The sequence below is a fragment of the Podarcis erhardii genome (assembly GCF_964252035.2).
Source record: "Podarcis erhardii genome assembly, chromosome: 8".
Taxonomy (NCBI): domain Eukaryota; kingdom Metazoa; phylum Chordata; class Lepidosauria; order Squamata; family Lacertidae; genus Podarcis; species Podarcis erhardii.
Genome location: NC_138499.1, coordinates 59,047,982 through 59,065,247, shown reverse-complemented (window position 1 = coordinate 59,065,247; position 17,266 = coordinate 59,047,982). Strand labels below are relative to the sequence as shown.

The 17,266-nt window shown below is 39.1% G+C and overlaps 1 protein-coding gene across 1 annotated transcript in view; it reads left to right on the top strand.

The window, feature by feature from the left end:
• Positions 1–17,266, top strand: part of CARMIL1 (capping protein regulator and myosin 1 linker 1) — a 133,509-nt gene that overhangs the window by 71,882 nt on the left and 44,361 nt on the right. Inside the window, exons 18-26 of the mRNA XM_081873347.1 lie at positions 1,304–1,385; positions 2,265–2,364; positions 2,462–2,516; positions 7,853–8,025; positions 8,281–8,349; positions 11,810–11,903; positions 13,192–13,290; positions 14,522–14,650; positions 14,827–14,958. Coding sequence (XP_081729473.1) covers positions 1,304–1,385; positions 2,265–2,364; positions 2,462–2,516; positions 7,853–8,025; positions 8,281–8,349; positions 11,810–11,903; positions 13,192–13,290; positions 14,522–14,650; positions 14,827–14,958 — 933 coding nt within the window. The remainder of the gene's footprint in view (positions 1–1,303; positions 1,386–2,264; positions 2,365–2,461; positions 2,517–7,852; positions 8,026–8,280; positions 8,350–11,809; positions 11,904–13,191; positions 13,291–14,521; positions 14,651–14,826; positions 14,959–17,266) is intronic.

Below are 17,266 nucleotides of genomic sequence, written 5' to 3'. Positions count from 1 at the left end.
CTCTTTACAGAACATGCCTGGCCTTGTGTACAAGTGCACCTATTGTACAGACATGCATCTATTATGCTGTGATTTTCTGAACAGCAGCAGCAAAAATGGCAATCTGTTTTGAAACTGAGGAAATTCAGATGAAGGTCTATTATTATTATTATTATTATTATTATTATTATTATTATTATGGCCTTGCTGTTGAAAGAAAAAGTCAGTGTAAGCAAAACTGAAAAAGGTTATCTTAGTCCAGGGTTTCCCAAACTTGTGTCTTCAGCTGCCTTTAGACTACAACTCCCATCATCCCTAGCTAGCAGGACCCCAGTGGTTAGGCTCTCTGTGCATGACAGTAGACTTGTTGATGCTGTTGAAAACTTGTGAATGTTTCCTTTTTATCAGTAGTACAATTGGTTTTCAGCTGCCCACTTTAAATACCCCAGTGCCAGCCCAGCTTCTTGCAAGCAGCCAGAGTACCTTTCTTAGTTTTATCTGTTTCTGAGAGGAATGTATTAATATCAAGCGGGATATCAGCTTTGCCTTTCCTTATAGGCTGCTTGGTCCTTTTAGTCTACACAACAGAGCCAAGGCTTCATCATGCCTAGGAAAAAAACCCCCAAATATTTCCTTTCCTCACCACTTCAGTTTTATCTTGTGACTAACTGACTTGCTGACTTACTAACTCTGATCCAAAACTTCATTGCTATGTACTGCTGATTTTATTGCAGAAAATACTTCTATTTTAGTTGCTCAGCTCTGATGTATTTTAACTTTCCCCCCTCCTGCTTCCATTAGCTTGGTCACTGTGTAAGTACACATCATTTATTACTTGCAGCCTCTCAACTATTAACTCAAAAGCAGCTCACTTCCTGCCTATCCACTACACATGTTCCCTTTGCAGAACATCTTTTTAATTGCTGGTACTTGAGCGCAGGAGAGCTTTGGTTGTTTTATAGCAGAACGTGTCATACTTTCATAGAATAGAGGTTAGGCAGATGTGAAGCTGATCACTGCCTAGATCAGGGAGAATTGGGAAGCTATTTTGAACTTAATGAAAGGAGCAGCAGGATATTGCATGTAGTTTGTATTTTCTTCTTCTTCATCATCCTTTATAGCATACACTTTGTCATGAGATATTATTCCTGTTCGATAGGGTAGCAATTAAACAAAATGCTAACAGCTACTTTCAGAAAAAATGAAGTACTGGTACTTCAGCTTTATTCGTACTATAGTTTTCATTATTTGCAAACCTCTGCTTTCCACATTCTCAGCACTCCCTCAGTGAAAAGGTATCTAATGCTTTCTTTTTCCCCTCTAGCTAAGATCAGGAGGTGCACAGGTTTTAGAAGGATGCATAGCAGAAATACATAATATCGCCAGCCTTGATATTTCAGACAATGGTAAGGGCTCATATAAGTCTGCACAGAGGATTAAGGAATGTGGGTGATTTATGGTGTGATCCTATGCATATTTCTTGCAAGTAGACTGCATACCTGATGGGACTTGCTTTATTTGGACGAAACTCCTATTGAAAGCAATCTGACTTGCTGAGCAAACATAGTTAGCATTGAGTAGTAAGTCTACTTTCATTGTATAATAGGCTGTGGGGGGGCGGAATTGAAGAACAGGATAATTAAGTATGCAATCAACCTCATTTTTCCACAAAACCCTTAAAAGCCTAATGCTGAAATATACTTCTGTCAGATGTTCTTTTCTAGTCTAGACACAGAGCAAAACACTTGCTGCATCATTTTATTCTCATGCTATTAATCTTCTTGGGCAGCAGTTATTGAAGCCATTCAAAACAGGATCAAATTGTTGGAGAATTATATTGCTTTTCAAAGCAACTAAAATTAGCTAAACAATATATTGTGGCCATAACTCTCAAAAGAATGATGGTGTCTTCCTTTGCTGAAACACATAGCTGTCTGCATAGCAGCCATTATGCTGAGAGCCCAAGTACCCATTGTGCATGTAACCAATGCACAATGTTCGCTTTCCTGGGGAAAAGCATCTTCAGGAAATTGGCAATTTGAAGTAAAGAAGCCACTTAACCCTTTCTCTACCTACTGGTTTCCTTTTTAAAATTGTCTTCTCAAAACTGCTTTTCCATAGGAAAATAAGGGACTAGATCACATTTTTCATCCACCAAAGCATGTGCTCTTGCTAATTAAGGAAATTGGTATGAAAGTACTCTCTAATTATAGATTGAAACTCCTGTGACAAAATGCATGTGTGGGGATCTATTTTAACTGTGCATTTCATCTGGTTCCTCGCAGGCCTGGAATCTGACCTTTCAACCCTTATAGTCTGGCTTAGTAAAAACCGATCAATAAGACACTTGGCATTAGGAAAAAACTTTAACAACATGAAATCCAAGTAAGATTTTTATTTATTTGTGGGAGGGGTTTTTAAAATGGAATAATCAATAAAAACTGCTGGTTTCACCTTTTCTCTTGCTTGTTGCCTCTTTCAGAAATCTGTCCCCTGTACTTGATAATTTAGTACAAATGATTCAAGATGAAGATTCGGTGAGTATCATTACGCTACTACTTTAAAGTTGTCTTAAACACCACCATCTCTCACCTGCAGCTATTAGTCAACAATATATACTAGGTGAAAGCATTAGTCAGGTTTATTTTTTAGCCAGTTCAAATTTATATAGCAAACAATGAGCTATGTACTGAAAAAAACACAACCTTTTTTTTGAAAGTGTTGAAACATTTTAAGATTCTATCAGGGTCTGATTGATTTTTGGCCTACACTTGTGCTTTATAGATAGTAGCAAATATTCAAAGGTCCATTTCCATGCCTTTTTAACAACAGTTTCCCTTACTCCTGAGATCCAAATCGTGTTCTACAATTGTCTGGGGTTGTTGTTATGAGGTCATATGAAGTTTACCTGCTCACCATAAAAAGCTTGTTTTTTGTTTTTCGCTCCAAAGAAAATGGAAATTTCAGTTTGAGTGCTTTGGAATTGAATGCAGAACGAATGTGTCTGTCTGTCTGTCTGTCTGTCTGACTGTCTGTCTGACTGTCTATCTATCTATCTATCTATCTATCTATCTATCTATCTATCTATATTTACTGGTTCTCCTCCTACATCGGCCAAGCAGATGGTTGGAATTGTTGTCTATAACAATGCCAGTCACCTGCTGGTGGGAAAGCAAAGCCTGGGTTGTCTGGTTTGGTCTCTTCTACATTAACTACCAGCAGGACGAAACAGTTCCAGATAGTACATAGCAACTAGCTGTCAGCATGGGAGTGTAGGTTTCACCCAGGGCTAAGTGAGACCATATAACTGCCAGGCTTCTTGCCGAAAAGGAATTCTTCCTACTAACAGCAAGATCATATGTATTCCATTTAGGCCAGGTGACCAATCATGTCCCCCATCCCTCGTGGCTGAAACTTCAAAAGATGTTGCTTCTGGGAAGGGGCAGTGGCACCAAAAGACAGTATCAAAACACATCAAACTTTGGGGTGGCACTTTGGCAGAGTTTGCTTGGGTCTTTAAGGGGATTTATGTTTGTTACAGTTTGCTTTTATATTTTTTCATTATTGCATGCCACAAGATTTTTGATTATATCTTTAGAACTGTCATTGATAACACTGAGGTTATGTTAAGTATTAAGTATTCATGCAAATACAAGTATGAAAACCTGTGTGTTTAACCTCTGAGAGACTTTTTAGAACTCCTGGAAACTCTATTAGCGATTTAAATTTTGCAGGATCAGAAATTCCTCTGTTACATTGACTTAATCAGGGCTGTTTCCTGTTTTATTGTTTGTATATACATTTTTATTTCAATTTTATATTTTACAGGCTAATTTTAATACTAACTAGGTATCGCCTTAGGTCTAATCTGATTTCATGTGACCACTTGGACAGAAGCAGCATTTTAAAAACTGAAAGATTCCTCGCAGTTCCCCCAAATGAGTAATTGGTTTTTATAGCCTATTGTTCTAATCCAGAAACTGGATTTGTAGATGTTTTCCAGGGGATTTTGAACAACCTGGCTAATGGTGTCAATGATACCCTATTTCTAGAAGTGAGATTTAATTTGATGCTGAAATCTTAACAGTATATTAATAAATCATTGGAGCATCCTAATCAATAAATGCCAGTTCATGTCTCTCTTCCAGGGATAATTGATCTCCAGACCCTCATAGGATTTGGTTCAGGGTTCTGTGCTTTCAGAACTAAAGAGCAAAGAATTGCCCTCTAAATTATTGTTATATTAAGCTTAATATATCAAAGTATGACTCATCTCAGGCCAGTATTAATAAAAGTGCAGATTATTTGTCTTTGATTTTATTAGGCAACCAATGTCTCTGAACTGGACAACTGATAAGACCGACTATATGGAGAAATATTCCAAATAAAAAGACCACTAAACAGCTCTGAGCTATTTTTAACAACCATTTGTCCACTAATGCAGATTGATTTTTCTTTTATCCCTGTCTCTCCTTCAAATTTCCCCCAGGGACATTTTGATGATGAGGGCAATTGTGATCTATTAAGCTCTGAATATGGGACACAGGTGGCGCTGTGGGTTAAACCACAGAGCCTAGGACTTGCTGATCAGAAGGTCAGCGGTTCGAATCCCCGCGACAGGGTGAGCTCCTGTTGCTTGGTCCCTGCTCCTGTCAACCTAGCAGTTCGAAAGCATGTCAAAGTGCAAGTAGATAAATAGGTACCGCTCCGGCGGTAAGGTAAACGGCATTTCCATGCGCTGCTCTGGTTCACCAGAAGCAGCTTAGTCATGCTGGCCACATGACCCAGAAGCTGTACGCCGCGGCCAATAAAGCGAGATGAGCGCCGCAACCCCAGAGTCGGCCACGACTGGACCTAATGGTCAGGGGCCCCTTTACCTTTACCTTTAAGCTCTGAATAGAGCCACATTCCCAATTTTAGAGGAGTAAGTCAAATTTTGGAGTCAGAAGGAAAGATATTTTGGGAACTAGAGAAGTCTCCTTCTAGGGATGAGTCAAATAGTAATTAGGAGGGTGCAATTTCACAGCCTTAAATAGGTTAAAAAATCCAGAGTTTTGTAATCATTTATCTCTTAGGGATTTATTGGAATAGGGAAGGCAAAAGGGTCCCTCGAGTATCAGAAATGCGTAGAAATAATCCTGAGCAAGAAAAAGGGAACAAATATCCACACCTGGACAATTGGAAAGGGGGAGAACAGTTATCTCCCCTCTATAGATAAATGACTTCAGTCTGCAGACAAACCTCTAATTTTCCTGGTGTTACATGATGGGAGCATGAAGTGTTGGAATGGGTTCCCTAAGAATAAAATAACTCTAATTTTGGAATTACAGTACTTGATGATACTTGGCACAGCACCTGGTTTCAAGTGCAGGAGTCAATTCAGGGTATAATTATGATAACACAGAAACTCATGCCATTTTCACACACTACTCTGCATATTGGCATAGATGCTTTCATGCAGAGTAGTGTGTAAGAAAGTTGTCATATGAAATGGTATTTAAAGCCTTCATTTTATTGGATTTGACAGACTGGTGCAATGTCTGTCTTAGGTTGACATAAGAATGTTTGGGAGTATTGGATCCATTCATTCTAAAATCTGATTTTTTGTATAATAATCATTAAGTCTTGTGGTTTTTATTACATGGGTGTGTTTTATACCAATGACTATCCAGTGTCAAAATACTAACATATTAAAATAGTACTGTGATCATTTGGCAGACCCTATACAGACCCTAGCCTGCCACAGCCAGGCTAGGCAGAAACATTTGGCCTCTACCAGTCCCCTCATAGGGCCTAAGATTGATAAACACAGAGGCTTTCTTTTCAAGCATGTCTGGGGTGAATAGTTCTTAACTTTTCCATGGGCCCAACTACCAGCGTGACCAGGATAATTAGTTAATTGAGAGTCAGTTGGATGCAGGAATAAGTTGTGCTCTTTCTGAGACTGTGATTGAAGACCAGATGTTCCACTTTTAGTATGAAAGCAGAGAAAGCAGGTTTACAGAACAGGAAGGCCTTAGTGTGGAAGGAGGAATGTATTCACAGGAGAGATGTGGTGCTCTCAATGTTACTGGACTACAGCGTTCATCATCCTCAAGCATTAGCCATCCTGGCTGAGCTAGTAGGAGCTGTTGTCCAACAATATCTGGAGGGCCACAGATTTCCCATCCCTTATGGTACATATTATTGAAGAGATAAGCTTATCCCTTCCTCACTCTCAGTAATGATGGTGAACTCCTGCATTCTGTTCCGATTAACTTTTTTAAAAATTTTTAAATTTCCTCTGCCGTGCACACTGTAAACAAGCATTGCTGAGCTGATTATTATTTCAGAAGGATGAGCTGTACTGTTACAGTTTTGTGCTAGAACCTATGACAGAAGCACGAAGCACCTCAATTAAACTTTTGCTACCGTTCCCAAGCACCAGGCTAATGTGAAGCTAATGCTCTCTAAATTATGTGGCGAATAAAGTAAGGGCGCACTTGGAGATTAGGAGAATTAATACAGTAATTTGATAGCTGTCATTTAAACTAAAACGGTTACATTTCTTTGTCAAGGACAGGCTTTTCAATTATGTAGTCACAGCGCATTGCCTTCCTAGTTTGCATAATGGGAAGCTCCAACTTAGCGCCATCCCTCTGGGTTTTTAATCTTACTGTATAGTGGTGGCAAGAAAAAAATAATCTTTTTCAAGCCATCTAGAGAGCTCCTGCAGCATGTGTGTGTTTGTGTTTGTGTGTTGACACTGAGCTGCAGATTCAGCTGCCGAGGGTATTTTATATTTCTAGATGCTGTCAAAAAAAAAAAAAAAAAAAAAAGCATAGTTATAACATGAGGCCTCCTGGATCAGGCCAGTAGCCCATCCAGTCCAGCATTGTTTTTTTAACAGTGGCCAACTGGATGCCCAAGAAAATCCCACATGCAGGACTTCAGTGCAGCAGCACTCTTCTTGTCTATAATGTCTAGCAACTGATGTATTGAGGGTTAGGTTTTGTTAGTTGTGTGTTTTTCCTTTTAAAAGGTTAAAGCTTTTTACTCTATATCTCATGTGCACAAAAGACGAGGAGAAGGGAAGGGGACCTCACGTGTCCAGAACTTGTTGCAGCTCATTTGCAGCCATCTGCACCATGGTCTGGACCCAGGGGTGGGGAATATGTGGCTTCCAGATGCTGCTGAACTAGACCTTTCATCTCCCCCAGCCAACATGGCCAATGATCAGGAATGAGGGGAGTTGCAGTTCAGCCACATCTGAAGGGCCACAGGTTCTCCACACCTGATTTAGGTGATCATATGAACCAGGCCTGCGCCTTGCAGTGGCTCCAGATAATATGATAGAATGTATTGCTCTTTTGTAGTGTAAAATTCTACATTTGTAGTATTTCACTTAGAACTTCCTGTGTGAAGGCATCTTGTGCAGAACTGTGCTGCCGGTTGATCTAATGATTTGGGCTAGCATAAGGGGTAGTGCGTGGGAAGTGGGTGGTGCTGTGGGTTAAGCCACAGAGCCTAGGACTTGCCGATCAGAAGTTCGGCGGTTGGAATCCCTGCGATCGGGGGAGCTACCGTTGCTCGGTCCCTGCTCCTGCCAACCTAGCAGTTCGAAAGCACATCAAACTGCAAGTAGGTAAATAGGTACCGCTCTGGCGGGAAGGTAAACGGCGTTTCCGTGAGCTGCTCTGGTTCGCCAGAAGTGGCTTAGTCATGCTGGCCACATGACCCGGAAGCTGTACGCTGGCTCCCTCGGCCAATAAAGCGAGATGAGCGCTGCAACCCTAGAGTCGGCCACGACTGGACCTAATGGTCAGGGGTCCCTTTACCCTTTACCTTTAAGGGGTAGTGCAGTGATATTGCCTGTTCTTTATTTACTCTGCAGCCCTTGCAGTCGCTGTCTCTAGCAGATTCCAAGTTGAAGACGGAGGTTACTATTATCATCAATGCTTTGGGCAGCAATACATCTCTTACAAAAGTGGATATTAGTGGAAACGGCATGGGAGACATGGGAGCAAAAATGCTAGCAAAGGCTCTTCAAATAAACACCAAACTCAGGTATTATGTGCATATTTAAACATAACATCTTCCTTAACTTGAACGATGTCTGTCTTGCATGCCATAACCCATGCTTTGTTCATGAGTTTCTTGCATATTGTCTAATCTCCCAAACCAAACATACAGATCTACTCTGTTCTAAATACTGGAAATGCACTACTACTGATAGTTTTTAATATGTGTTTGTTTGTTTGTTTGTATGTTTTAAAAAACAACTTCATCTGTGCACCTGTGTCATTTCTATTTTCTCAACAGAACTGTTATATGGGACAAGAATAATATCTCTGCCCAGGGTTTCCAAGATATAGCAGTGGCTCTAGAAAAGTAAGTTCCACCCAGTTGTGTATTATAATTGTCACAAAGATGGACCCAATTTTTGGTTGCTAATGTTACAATACTGCTTTGCAAAAATAGACAACAAATCATTTTGATCTGCGTGGTCTGAATGGCAGAGGAATCCCTAATATTTACATTCTCTCATCTGTACTGATGGATGTACTCTGTTACTAAAACATTTGTTGGTTGATTACCAATTTTCAAATTCATTATCACTTTCTATTCTAATGTGTGGAATTAAAAAATAGTCAAGTGGCCAGCTTAGGCACTTAATGCTTAAACGGTGCCATCTTGTTGAAGTCACAGTTAATGAAAAGTTAACTGGCAGTACTGAGATCAGTGGCAAACTTGGGGTGAGGAAATCCCTTCACAGACTGACAACATACATTCTGTTGACAAGAAAATACTCTCTGGCATCCTGTTTATAATATGTGCCTTCTCTTCCATCTGCCAAGATAAATGAAAAGGGGGGAGCTGCTCTTAAGATTGAGAATGAAATTATCTGACAGAAAGTGGAAATGTTGGTGCTAATACAACAGCTATGATTTTCTAAAGGTGACATCTTATTTACTGAGCATAGAAGTTCAGGTCACCTTCTGTCTCCTTCATGGGGCCCCAGATGTGATCAGCAAAGTTCTTAACGGGGAAGACAGCCTTTTATGTCAACATTTGTTAAGAGGGGTGTGTGTTCTTTATTAGAAAACTAATAAACATCTTTATTAGAAAACATTCTCTTCCATATGCTTCTTAGCAGATCAAGTAATGTAACTAATTCTTCTGCTATCAGGGTAGTTGTTTTTTGCATTATAAAATTAACCTTACTTTAGATAAACTATTTCTTTCTTCCAAAGTATCCCTTTTTTGGCAACAATAGAGTAAAAGAAGTACAATGTTTTCCTTTTTAACAGTATCAAAATGATTGGTTTGGGAGTTTTTCAAACTGTAACAATGAAGTTATATATTTGCTAAAGAAATATGAAAACCATTATGAAGAACAACAAACAGTGTTGCATTCTCTCATCTTAATTACTTTGGTTCAATAGGGAGTGATTTATTGATGGTTGCACTGCAGGACTGAAAATGCAAAGTCTAGAATCAGGTTGAGATAATTATGAAAAAACCCACTTGTTGTGCATTATGATGATTGGAATTTTCAGGACAGTATCAGGGCTGCAGGGTGGGAAAGAACTCTTTAGAAATGTGTTATAATCCAAGAGACAAAAACTCCAAACATAGATTAGGATCACAGCAGTGAAAAATAAGTCAATATATAGCACAGGAAGAGGTCGAGACTCCCACAGTTACTGACATTTTGGTGGATAATGTCATGTATTCATTAAACAAAGGGCTATAGTTTTGCAAGCTAATTCTGCAGAAGCCAATGGATTATTTAGTCATATTTTTTAAGTAGGTTGTTATACCTCATTCCAAATTTTTATACTGGAAAACTCGGTGGTTTATATTTGCATGGAAGATCTAGTTGTTACATCTGTTGTCAGAAAACTTAAATAGGCTAGCAGTACACCTGTTAGGCATACAAGTAACATTGATAGACTGCTTAAATTTCTTTTTTCCTATTTGCTTGTTCTCTTTAAATAACATATATCCTGCATTACTTTATAAAATACATATACAGTGGTACCTCGGGTTAAGTACTTAATTCGTTCTGGAGGTCCATTCTTAACCTGAAACTGTTCTTAACCTGAGGTACCACTTTAGCTAATGGGGCCTCCCACTGCCGCCGCACCGCCAGAGCATGATTTCTGTTCTCATCCTGAAGCAAAGTTCTTAACCCGAGGTACTATTTCTGGAGTCTGTAACCTGAAGTGTATGTAACACGAGGTACCACTGTAATTTATTGTATTTTGCTGTTCCTCCAAGGAGCTCAGTTGCATTTTATCCATGTATTTTGCACTCAGTATGAAACAGTAAATATAGAGGTAAAAATACATGCTGGTTATTCTTTCAGATGTTGAATTTTAAATTTCCTGAATTGTCTCTTCCCCTTGGAAATATATTGTTAGGATTTTTTGGGGGGCGGGGTTAGACTCCGCTAGATCTCTGAATTCAGTAAAAGGTTAGAATTTAAGCAAACTCCTACATTCCTGGATCTAGCAAGGGCTGGAAATAACACAAGCCAGTTTCCTAATGAGGCAGTTATTTAATAATGGCCCAGCCATTAACCAAGCAAAAGGAAGGAAGGTAGGCTCTTAAGTCAGACAGCTGTGGGAAGGGCCCCTGCCTCAACTAAGAGGGAGAAAGTTTGCAGAGACAAGGAGAGATTAGTTTTAGGGTTGCAGTTTGCCTGATGTGAGCTGCAGGATCTGTAAAATGGGGTCTTGTTTGCATTGTGGTCTGTAAAATGCAATAACCTGTTCAAGGGGATCACAGGACGATATGGGCTGATCAAACATTGCAGACATGAGAAAGATAGAACCCACTTGGCATGTAATGTTTTGAACCAGATTCAAGCTGTACGCTGACTCGGATGCTTGTTGAGCCACCTCTGCAGCTCACCTGGTCCCTGCTTGTGGTCTGAATAACTGTCAGGGATTGGTGAGGGATGAATTTGGCCGGAAAGGGCGCATCAAATTTGGATTCTGTAGTGCTGCTGATTCTTAAGTAGTCAAAGCAGAACTTTATCATCCCCAACTAACCAAAAGAATGACTGAGAGATGCCAATCATGAAGCAGTTTGGGTTACTTGAAATATGCTATTTATATGGTAAGGGTGAAAGCAAGTCATATTTCACATTAGATATGGTTTAAAAAAACTAAAAAAAAACTAGAAAACTGTGAAGCAGCTTTGTGTTTGTGCCAAATGTAAGCTTATATAGGGCAGTCACATTTTATTTTGCAGGTGTTTGTTTGTTTGTTTGTTTGTTTAGTTGGTTATATGCCACCCATCTGGCTGGGTTGCCCCACCAACTCTGGTAGGCTTCCAACAAATTAAAGCGAAGTAAGACATTGAACATTAAAAACCTCCCTATACAGTCATTCCCCCCCCCCACTTGGTGGTTATTTTTCATACTCATATATGCCATGAAACACAACTGTTGTGCAGTCTCTGTTATTTTCATTGGGCATCCTTGTTCAAAAAGTTTGATTTCAAGAAAATACTTAGATGGGTAAAGCTATCTTCCTATATCTGTATGAAAGTCTGAGATCTATTTTCTCAGAAGGGGTGTAAGAATCACCCCTTATTTGTGTCTACTTGCAAACTGATGCAGAACACCATATATATCACTTTTTAGATCTCAGCTATGTATCAAAGCCATTTTGAAATGTAGTCCTTGAAACTCTATATTGATACAGCGTTTCAGCTTGTGTGTAACAAAATGTGCGCATTTCATAAAGGGACTAGGAAGTTTACAGAAATGTTAGAAATAATTGTTTTTTTCTATGTGCCCGTCTAACCTGATTTTTTTCTACATCTTTTTTTAAAAAAGAAATTATACATTAAGATTTATGCCTATACCTGTGAATGATGCTTCTCAAGCACTTAAAACAAGCCCTGAAAAAACCGAAGAGGCACTTCAAAAGGTATTGCTTACAGCTACTTATAGATTGGGATGGACAGGGAGATGCAAAGAAACTAATATTATTTAAATGCTTGTCATTTCATGGTTGAAAGAACAAAATTATTGAGGGGTGTGTGTATGTGTGCGTGTGTTTTAACCCTGGGGGCCCATGCAAGTATGGTTGCAAAGTCTATGATATCAAAAAGTGCATGAAAATAACTCTCCCTCCAAATGAAGTGTGGGAAGTGAAAATAACAGAAATAATAGCATAATAGTAAACAGTCCCATGTAGTGATAATTAAGCAGAATTTTTTGGTACATAACACAAATAAAATGGATGTGTATGTTTGCATGTGTATTCCTAGGCACCTAGGTAACAGAATAATTTTTGGAACAGTTATTTTGCCTTAATCTAAGGAACAAAAGGGTCGTCTCCCCCCCCCCCGATGATGTCACATATGTGAAAATCAACGGAAAGTACCATTGGACATGATGGTGATTGCCACTTTTATCCCATTTTATAAATATTTTTAGTTACTTTTCCGTTTCCAAAACTCAAAACAATTTGTAATTACAATGTTGAAAATAATATTTTTTACTACAGTTAAAACACAAATTAAAACAACAGAACAGAAATCCTTTTCCAGTTAGTAATTATTTTAAAAAAACAATTTCGCATCTCCAATGATTGGGTGGTTGGGGCCCCACCCAAAAGTTGCAAAGGAAGGCACCACCATGGAGAAAACTGAACCAATGACTTGTGCCTGTTATTATCTAAATCCACTGGATTAAGGAATTCCCAATTGCATTTTAATGCAAGGAAACCTGCTGAAGTTTTCCATAGGATTTCCCTTGTCCCTCAGTCTAAATACATGTATGTGTGGTTCCATTGGTACATGTTCTGTTTACTAATCGCTAGTGACTGCAGATATAGAGAATATTAACAATATTATCTGAGAAATGTGGCTGTTGAGTTTTGTGCTTTAAATATTGGGATGTATCAGAACAGCTGGTGGTGGCAAACACGTTTTGCTTTATTTTCTGTGAACTGCCCTGAGACCTCCAGGTGTAGGGCGGTATATAAATTTAATAAATTAATAATAATAATACTTTCCCTGCCTCAAATAGGACTCCCCTTTTCTTTTGACTCATTTTTGATCCAGTCTCGTTTACTCATTTTGTATCAGTTGTGTGAAATTGCATTTCTTTCATTGTTTTTCTCACTCGATTTTTAAAAACAAATACATTAACTGTTTGTGTGCATACTCATGCACATATATTCCTAACATACTTTTTACTTCTGTTCTCAGATAGAAAACTATTTGCTTCGCAATCATGAGACCCGAAAATATCTACAGGAACAAGCATACAGACTGCAGCAGGGCATAGTTACTAGCACAACACAGCAGGTGAATGCATTTCCCTTAAACAAGCAAGCAAGCAAACAAACAAAAAACTATGGTAATTTTCAGTGGGTCGGATTTAAATTGATCTCCATAAAATTCCACTCACAGAAAAGGTTTTCAGAACTGGAAGTGGAGGGGAGATAACTTTCACCAATTTCTCCACAAAACCTCCTGCCCCACCTTCTATTTTGAAGGGTCCCCAACCTTGTGGAGCATATTTTCAGAGGTGCTTCAGTGGGGAGGGAGATTTTGAACCTAAGAGTATGATTTGAACTGACTATGTGTAGAACTCTGGATCCCAACACGTATTCCAGAACATCAGATTCTTTCCATCCCCTGCTAAACCACCATTCTAAGTCTGAAGTAAGATTTGACCCAGGAGCCAAATGTGACCTTCCTAGGATCACTGCCAGACCTATGGGGCTCCCCCAAGGCCACATCTCTCACTAGCTCTGCCTTACACCCTTCTTGACTGTTTTTGCATGGTTGGGTTGTGTCCTTGAATTCTGATGATGCCTCTTGCTTGCCTGGATGGAGAGTAGAGAAGGGTCTGTGAGTACATGTAGAAATTGAACTGCTGTATAATAATAATAATAATAATAATAATAATAATAATAATAATAATAATATTTATTACTTATACCCCAGCCATCTGGCTGGGTCTTCCCAGCCACTCTGGGAGGCTTCCAACAGAATATTAAAAACACAACAATACATCAAACATTAAAAACTTCCCTAAACAGAGCTGCCTTCAGATGCCTTCTAAAAGTCAGATAGTTGTTTATTCCCTTGACATCTGATAGGAGGGCATCCCACAGGGCGGGCACCACTACCGAGAAGGCCCTCTGCCTGGTTCCCTGTAACCTCACTTCTCACAGTGAGGGAACCTCCAGAAGGCCCTCGGCGCTGGACCTCAGTGTCCAGGCTGAACAATGGGGGTGGAGATGCTCCTTCAGGTATACTGGGCAGAGGCCGTTTAGGGCTTTAAATTGTGCTTGGAAACGTGTTGGGAGCCAATGTAAGTCTTTCAGGACTGGTGTTATGTGGTATTGGCAGCCACTCCCAGTCACTAATCTAGCTGCCGCATTCTGGATTAATCTTGCTCTGCCCATTTTTGCCTCTGGCCGTCATGTGGCCCCCATAAGGTTACCCAGAACACTGGAAATGAAAATGTTTTACAGCTTTTCTGACAGTTGCTAATATTATCTTTTCTTCCCGCTCTGTTTCTGTGTAGATGATCGACAGAATATGTGTCAAAGTGCAAGACCATATCAACTCTTTAAGAAACTGTGGTGTTGATACAATACAGGAAGATCTGAAATCAGCAGAAAGACTTATGAAAGATGCGAAGAACTCAAAAACTGTAAGTGGTGCCAGGCTTTTATGTTACTGGCGTACTAATTCCAATAGAATAAATCACTATTAAAATATTAATGTAGATGAAGTATTTTTAAATATATATTATTTACATTTACCTGCTTAACAGGACCCTGTAGATAATGATTAATTTGAGTTAATTTGTTGCAATAATTTTTACAGTTACTGCCCAATCTGTATCATCTTGGTGGCCCTTCATGGGCAGGAGCAAATGGTTCCTTATCCAACCCAATCCAGGAGACACTAGAATCAATGGCTGGGGAGGTTACCAGAGTCGTCGATGATCAACTCAAGGTATTATTATTATTTTTCAGTTCAGTTCTATACCACTTTATACAGTGGTGCCTCGCAAGACGAAAACAATCCGTTCCGCGATTCTCTTTGTCTAGCGGTTTTTTCGTCTTGCGAAGCAAGCCCATTGACGGCTTAGCGGATTAGCGCTATTAGCGGCTTTTAGCGGCTTATCAGCTTAGTGGATAAGCAGATAAGCGGCTTAGCGGCTTCGAAAAAGGGGGGGAGGGGGGAAAAGTCGGAAAAACTCGCAAGACATTTTCGTCTTGCGAAGCAAGCCCATAGGAAATTCGTTTTGCGAAGCACCTCCAAAACGGAAAACCCTTTCGTCTAGCGGGTTTTTCGTCTTGCGAGGCATTCGTCTTGCGGGGCACCACTGTATTTTAAATGGCGGGGGAAGCAAAGCAGTTTACAACACGTTAAAACTTTCAAATACAATAATTCAGAGTAAAACTTTACTGAAGGAAGTCAGATATAAAGTATACCTTCAAAGCAACATAATTAAGTGGAAATGAAAATGTTACCTTCAAGAAATAAAATAAAACAGTACAAAGTATGTCAGCTAACAGAAAGCACATATAAAAAAGTTTCAGAAGAAAAGTCTGAAGGAAGTCAAATATTAATGCACATTTAAAACAGCATAATTAACAAGGAAATAAAAAGTCATCTTAAGCATAGAACATATCTGCTTCTGTTGCTGCAAATGGTGGTGCATGGTGGGCTGAAAGCCACCCACCTGTCAATCACCTGACGTCAGAGTAACATCAGGTGATGCTGCGCTTTGATGCCCCGATTTTCAGGATTTTTCAAATTTCAGCACAGGGCTGCTTGAAAGCCCTTTTGCAAACAGTCCTGTGTGGCTCCTTAAACTTCAGAAAATATGAAGTTTTAAAAGCAGTTCAAAACTGTTTTGGAAAGGGAACGTCTAGTTTTTGGAGGTTCAAAGAGAAGTGCAAGGAAGGAGAAGCGAGTGGGAGTGTGCTGTGCTCCAGCAAAGGAACAACCAGGACTTCAAGTTCTCAATTGTTCCTTTGAAGACTTGCCCATACCTACCTGCCGTCTGGTATGTAGAGCAGGTTGCCGTGACTTTCCAAAAACAACCCAGCATGCACACGGTCCAAAGTTTCCCCACCCTTGCTGTAATTTATTTCACTGCCTTAAAAAAATCCAACAAGAGTAGTAATACTTGGAATAAAACTAAGTTAGGGAGAATGTATCATGCCATATTAAAAATGAATCATAATGCCCAGCGGTGTTAGTTGTTGCAATCAGCCTTTGGAGGTATTATTAGGAGAAGGTAAGCAGCATCTAGTCCATTGTGAAAAAAGCAATGCCTAAAATTCAGTGGAAAATTGTCACCATCAGGGTTATCTGTTGGGAAGCATAATCATCACACATAGAGTGTTAGAATTTCTCCTGCAATGGCTTCTGCTTCCAACTGCTTGTTGTGTTAGTGTATTTGTGAACTTAGTAGCAGCTCTAAAGCTACAGATTGGACTTCTGCTCATAAGACACAAAAAAAGAAAATGCCTCAGTCAGTGGGAAGGTAATGAAGAACTATAGAAACACCACTTTGCTATAAGAAAATTCTATTTTTTTTTCCATATTGTTTTTTATTGCTTTGCTTCATAAAAAAAAGAAAAGGAAAATGTATATATACACACATACAGACAGAAAAAAATAAAAGTACAATACAATATAAGAGACAAAGTAAGAGTAAAATAAATAAAAAAGAAAAATATATATATATACATAAACTAAATATTTACATCCACCACATATCTTGGTCTTTGCTTTCTAGACTTCCTTTAGCTACTCCCAAAATCGTTCGAAGTAATACTTTAAGTTACACATTTCTTAGTCTATATTGTCATTATATCTCTTCATATACATTTCTTAGTTTATATTTTCCTCCTAAATTATTTAATCTCCTATTATCTTTCGACAATAACTCTTATTTTTTCACAGTACGTCTCTGTATCCCTTTAGCGTTATTTTCCCTTGGTTAATGAATTCCAGATAATCTACATATTTTCCCCAATCCTTGCTGAACTTTTGGTTTTTTGTATATCTTACTTTACCTGTGAGTCTATCCAATTCCATATAATCTACCAGCTTTGATCTCCACTCCTCCACCGTTGGAGTTTCCTGCTTTTTCCACATCTGGGCCAGCATTACTCTTGCCGCTGCAACTGCATAATATACTAATTTACAGTCTTCTTTTCTTATCTCATGACCTAATATACCTAATAAAAAGATTTCTGCTTTCTTTGAAAACGTATATTTTAGGATCTTCTTTAATTCCGTGTAA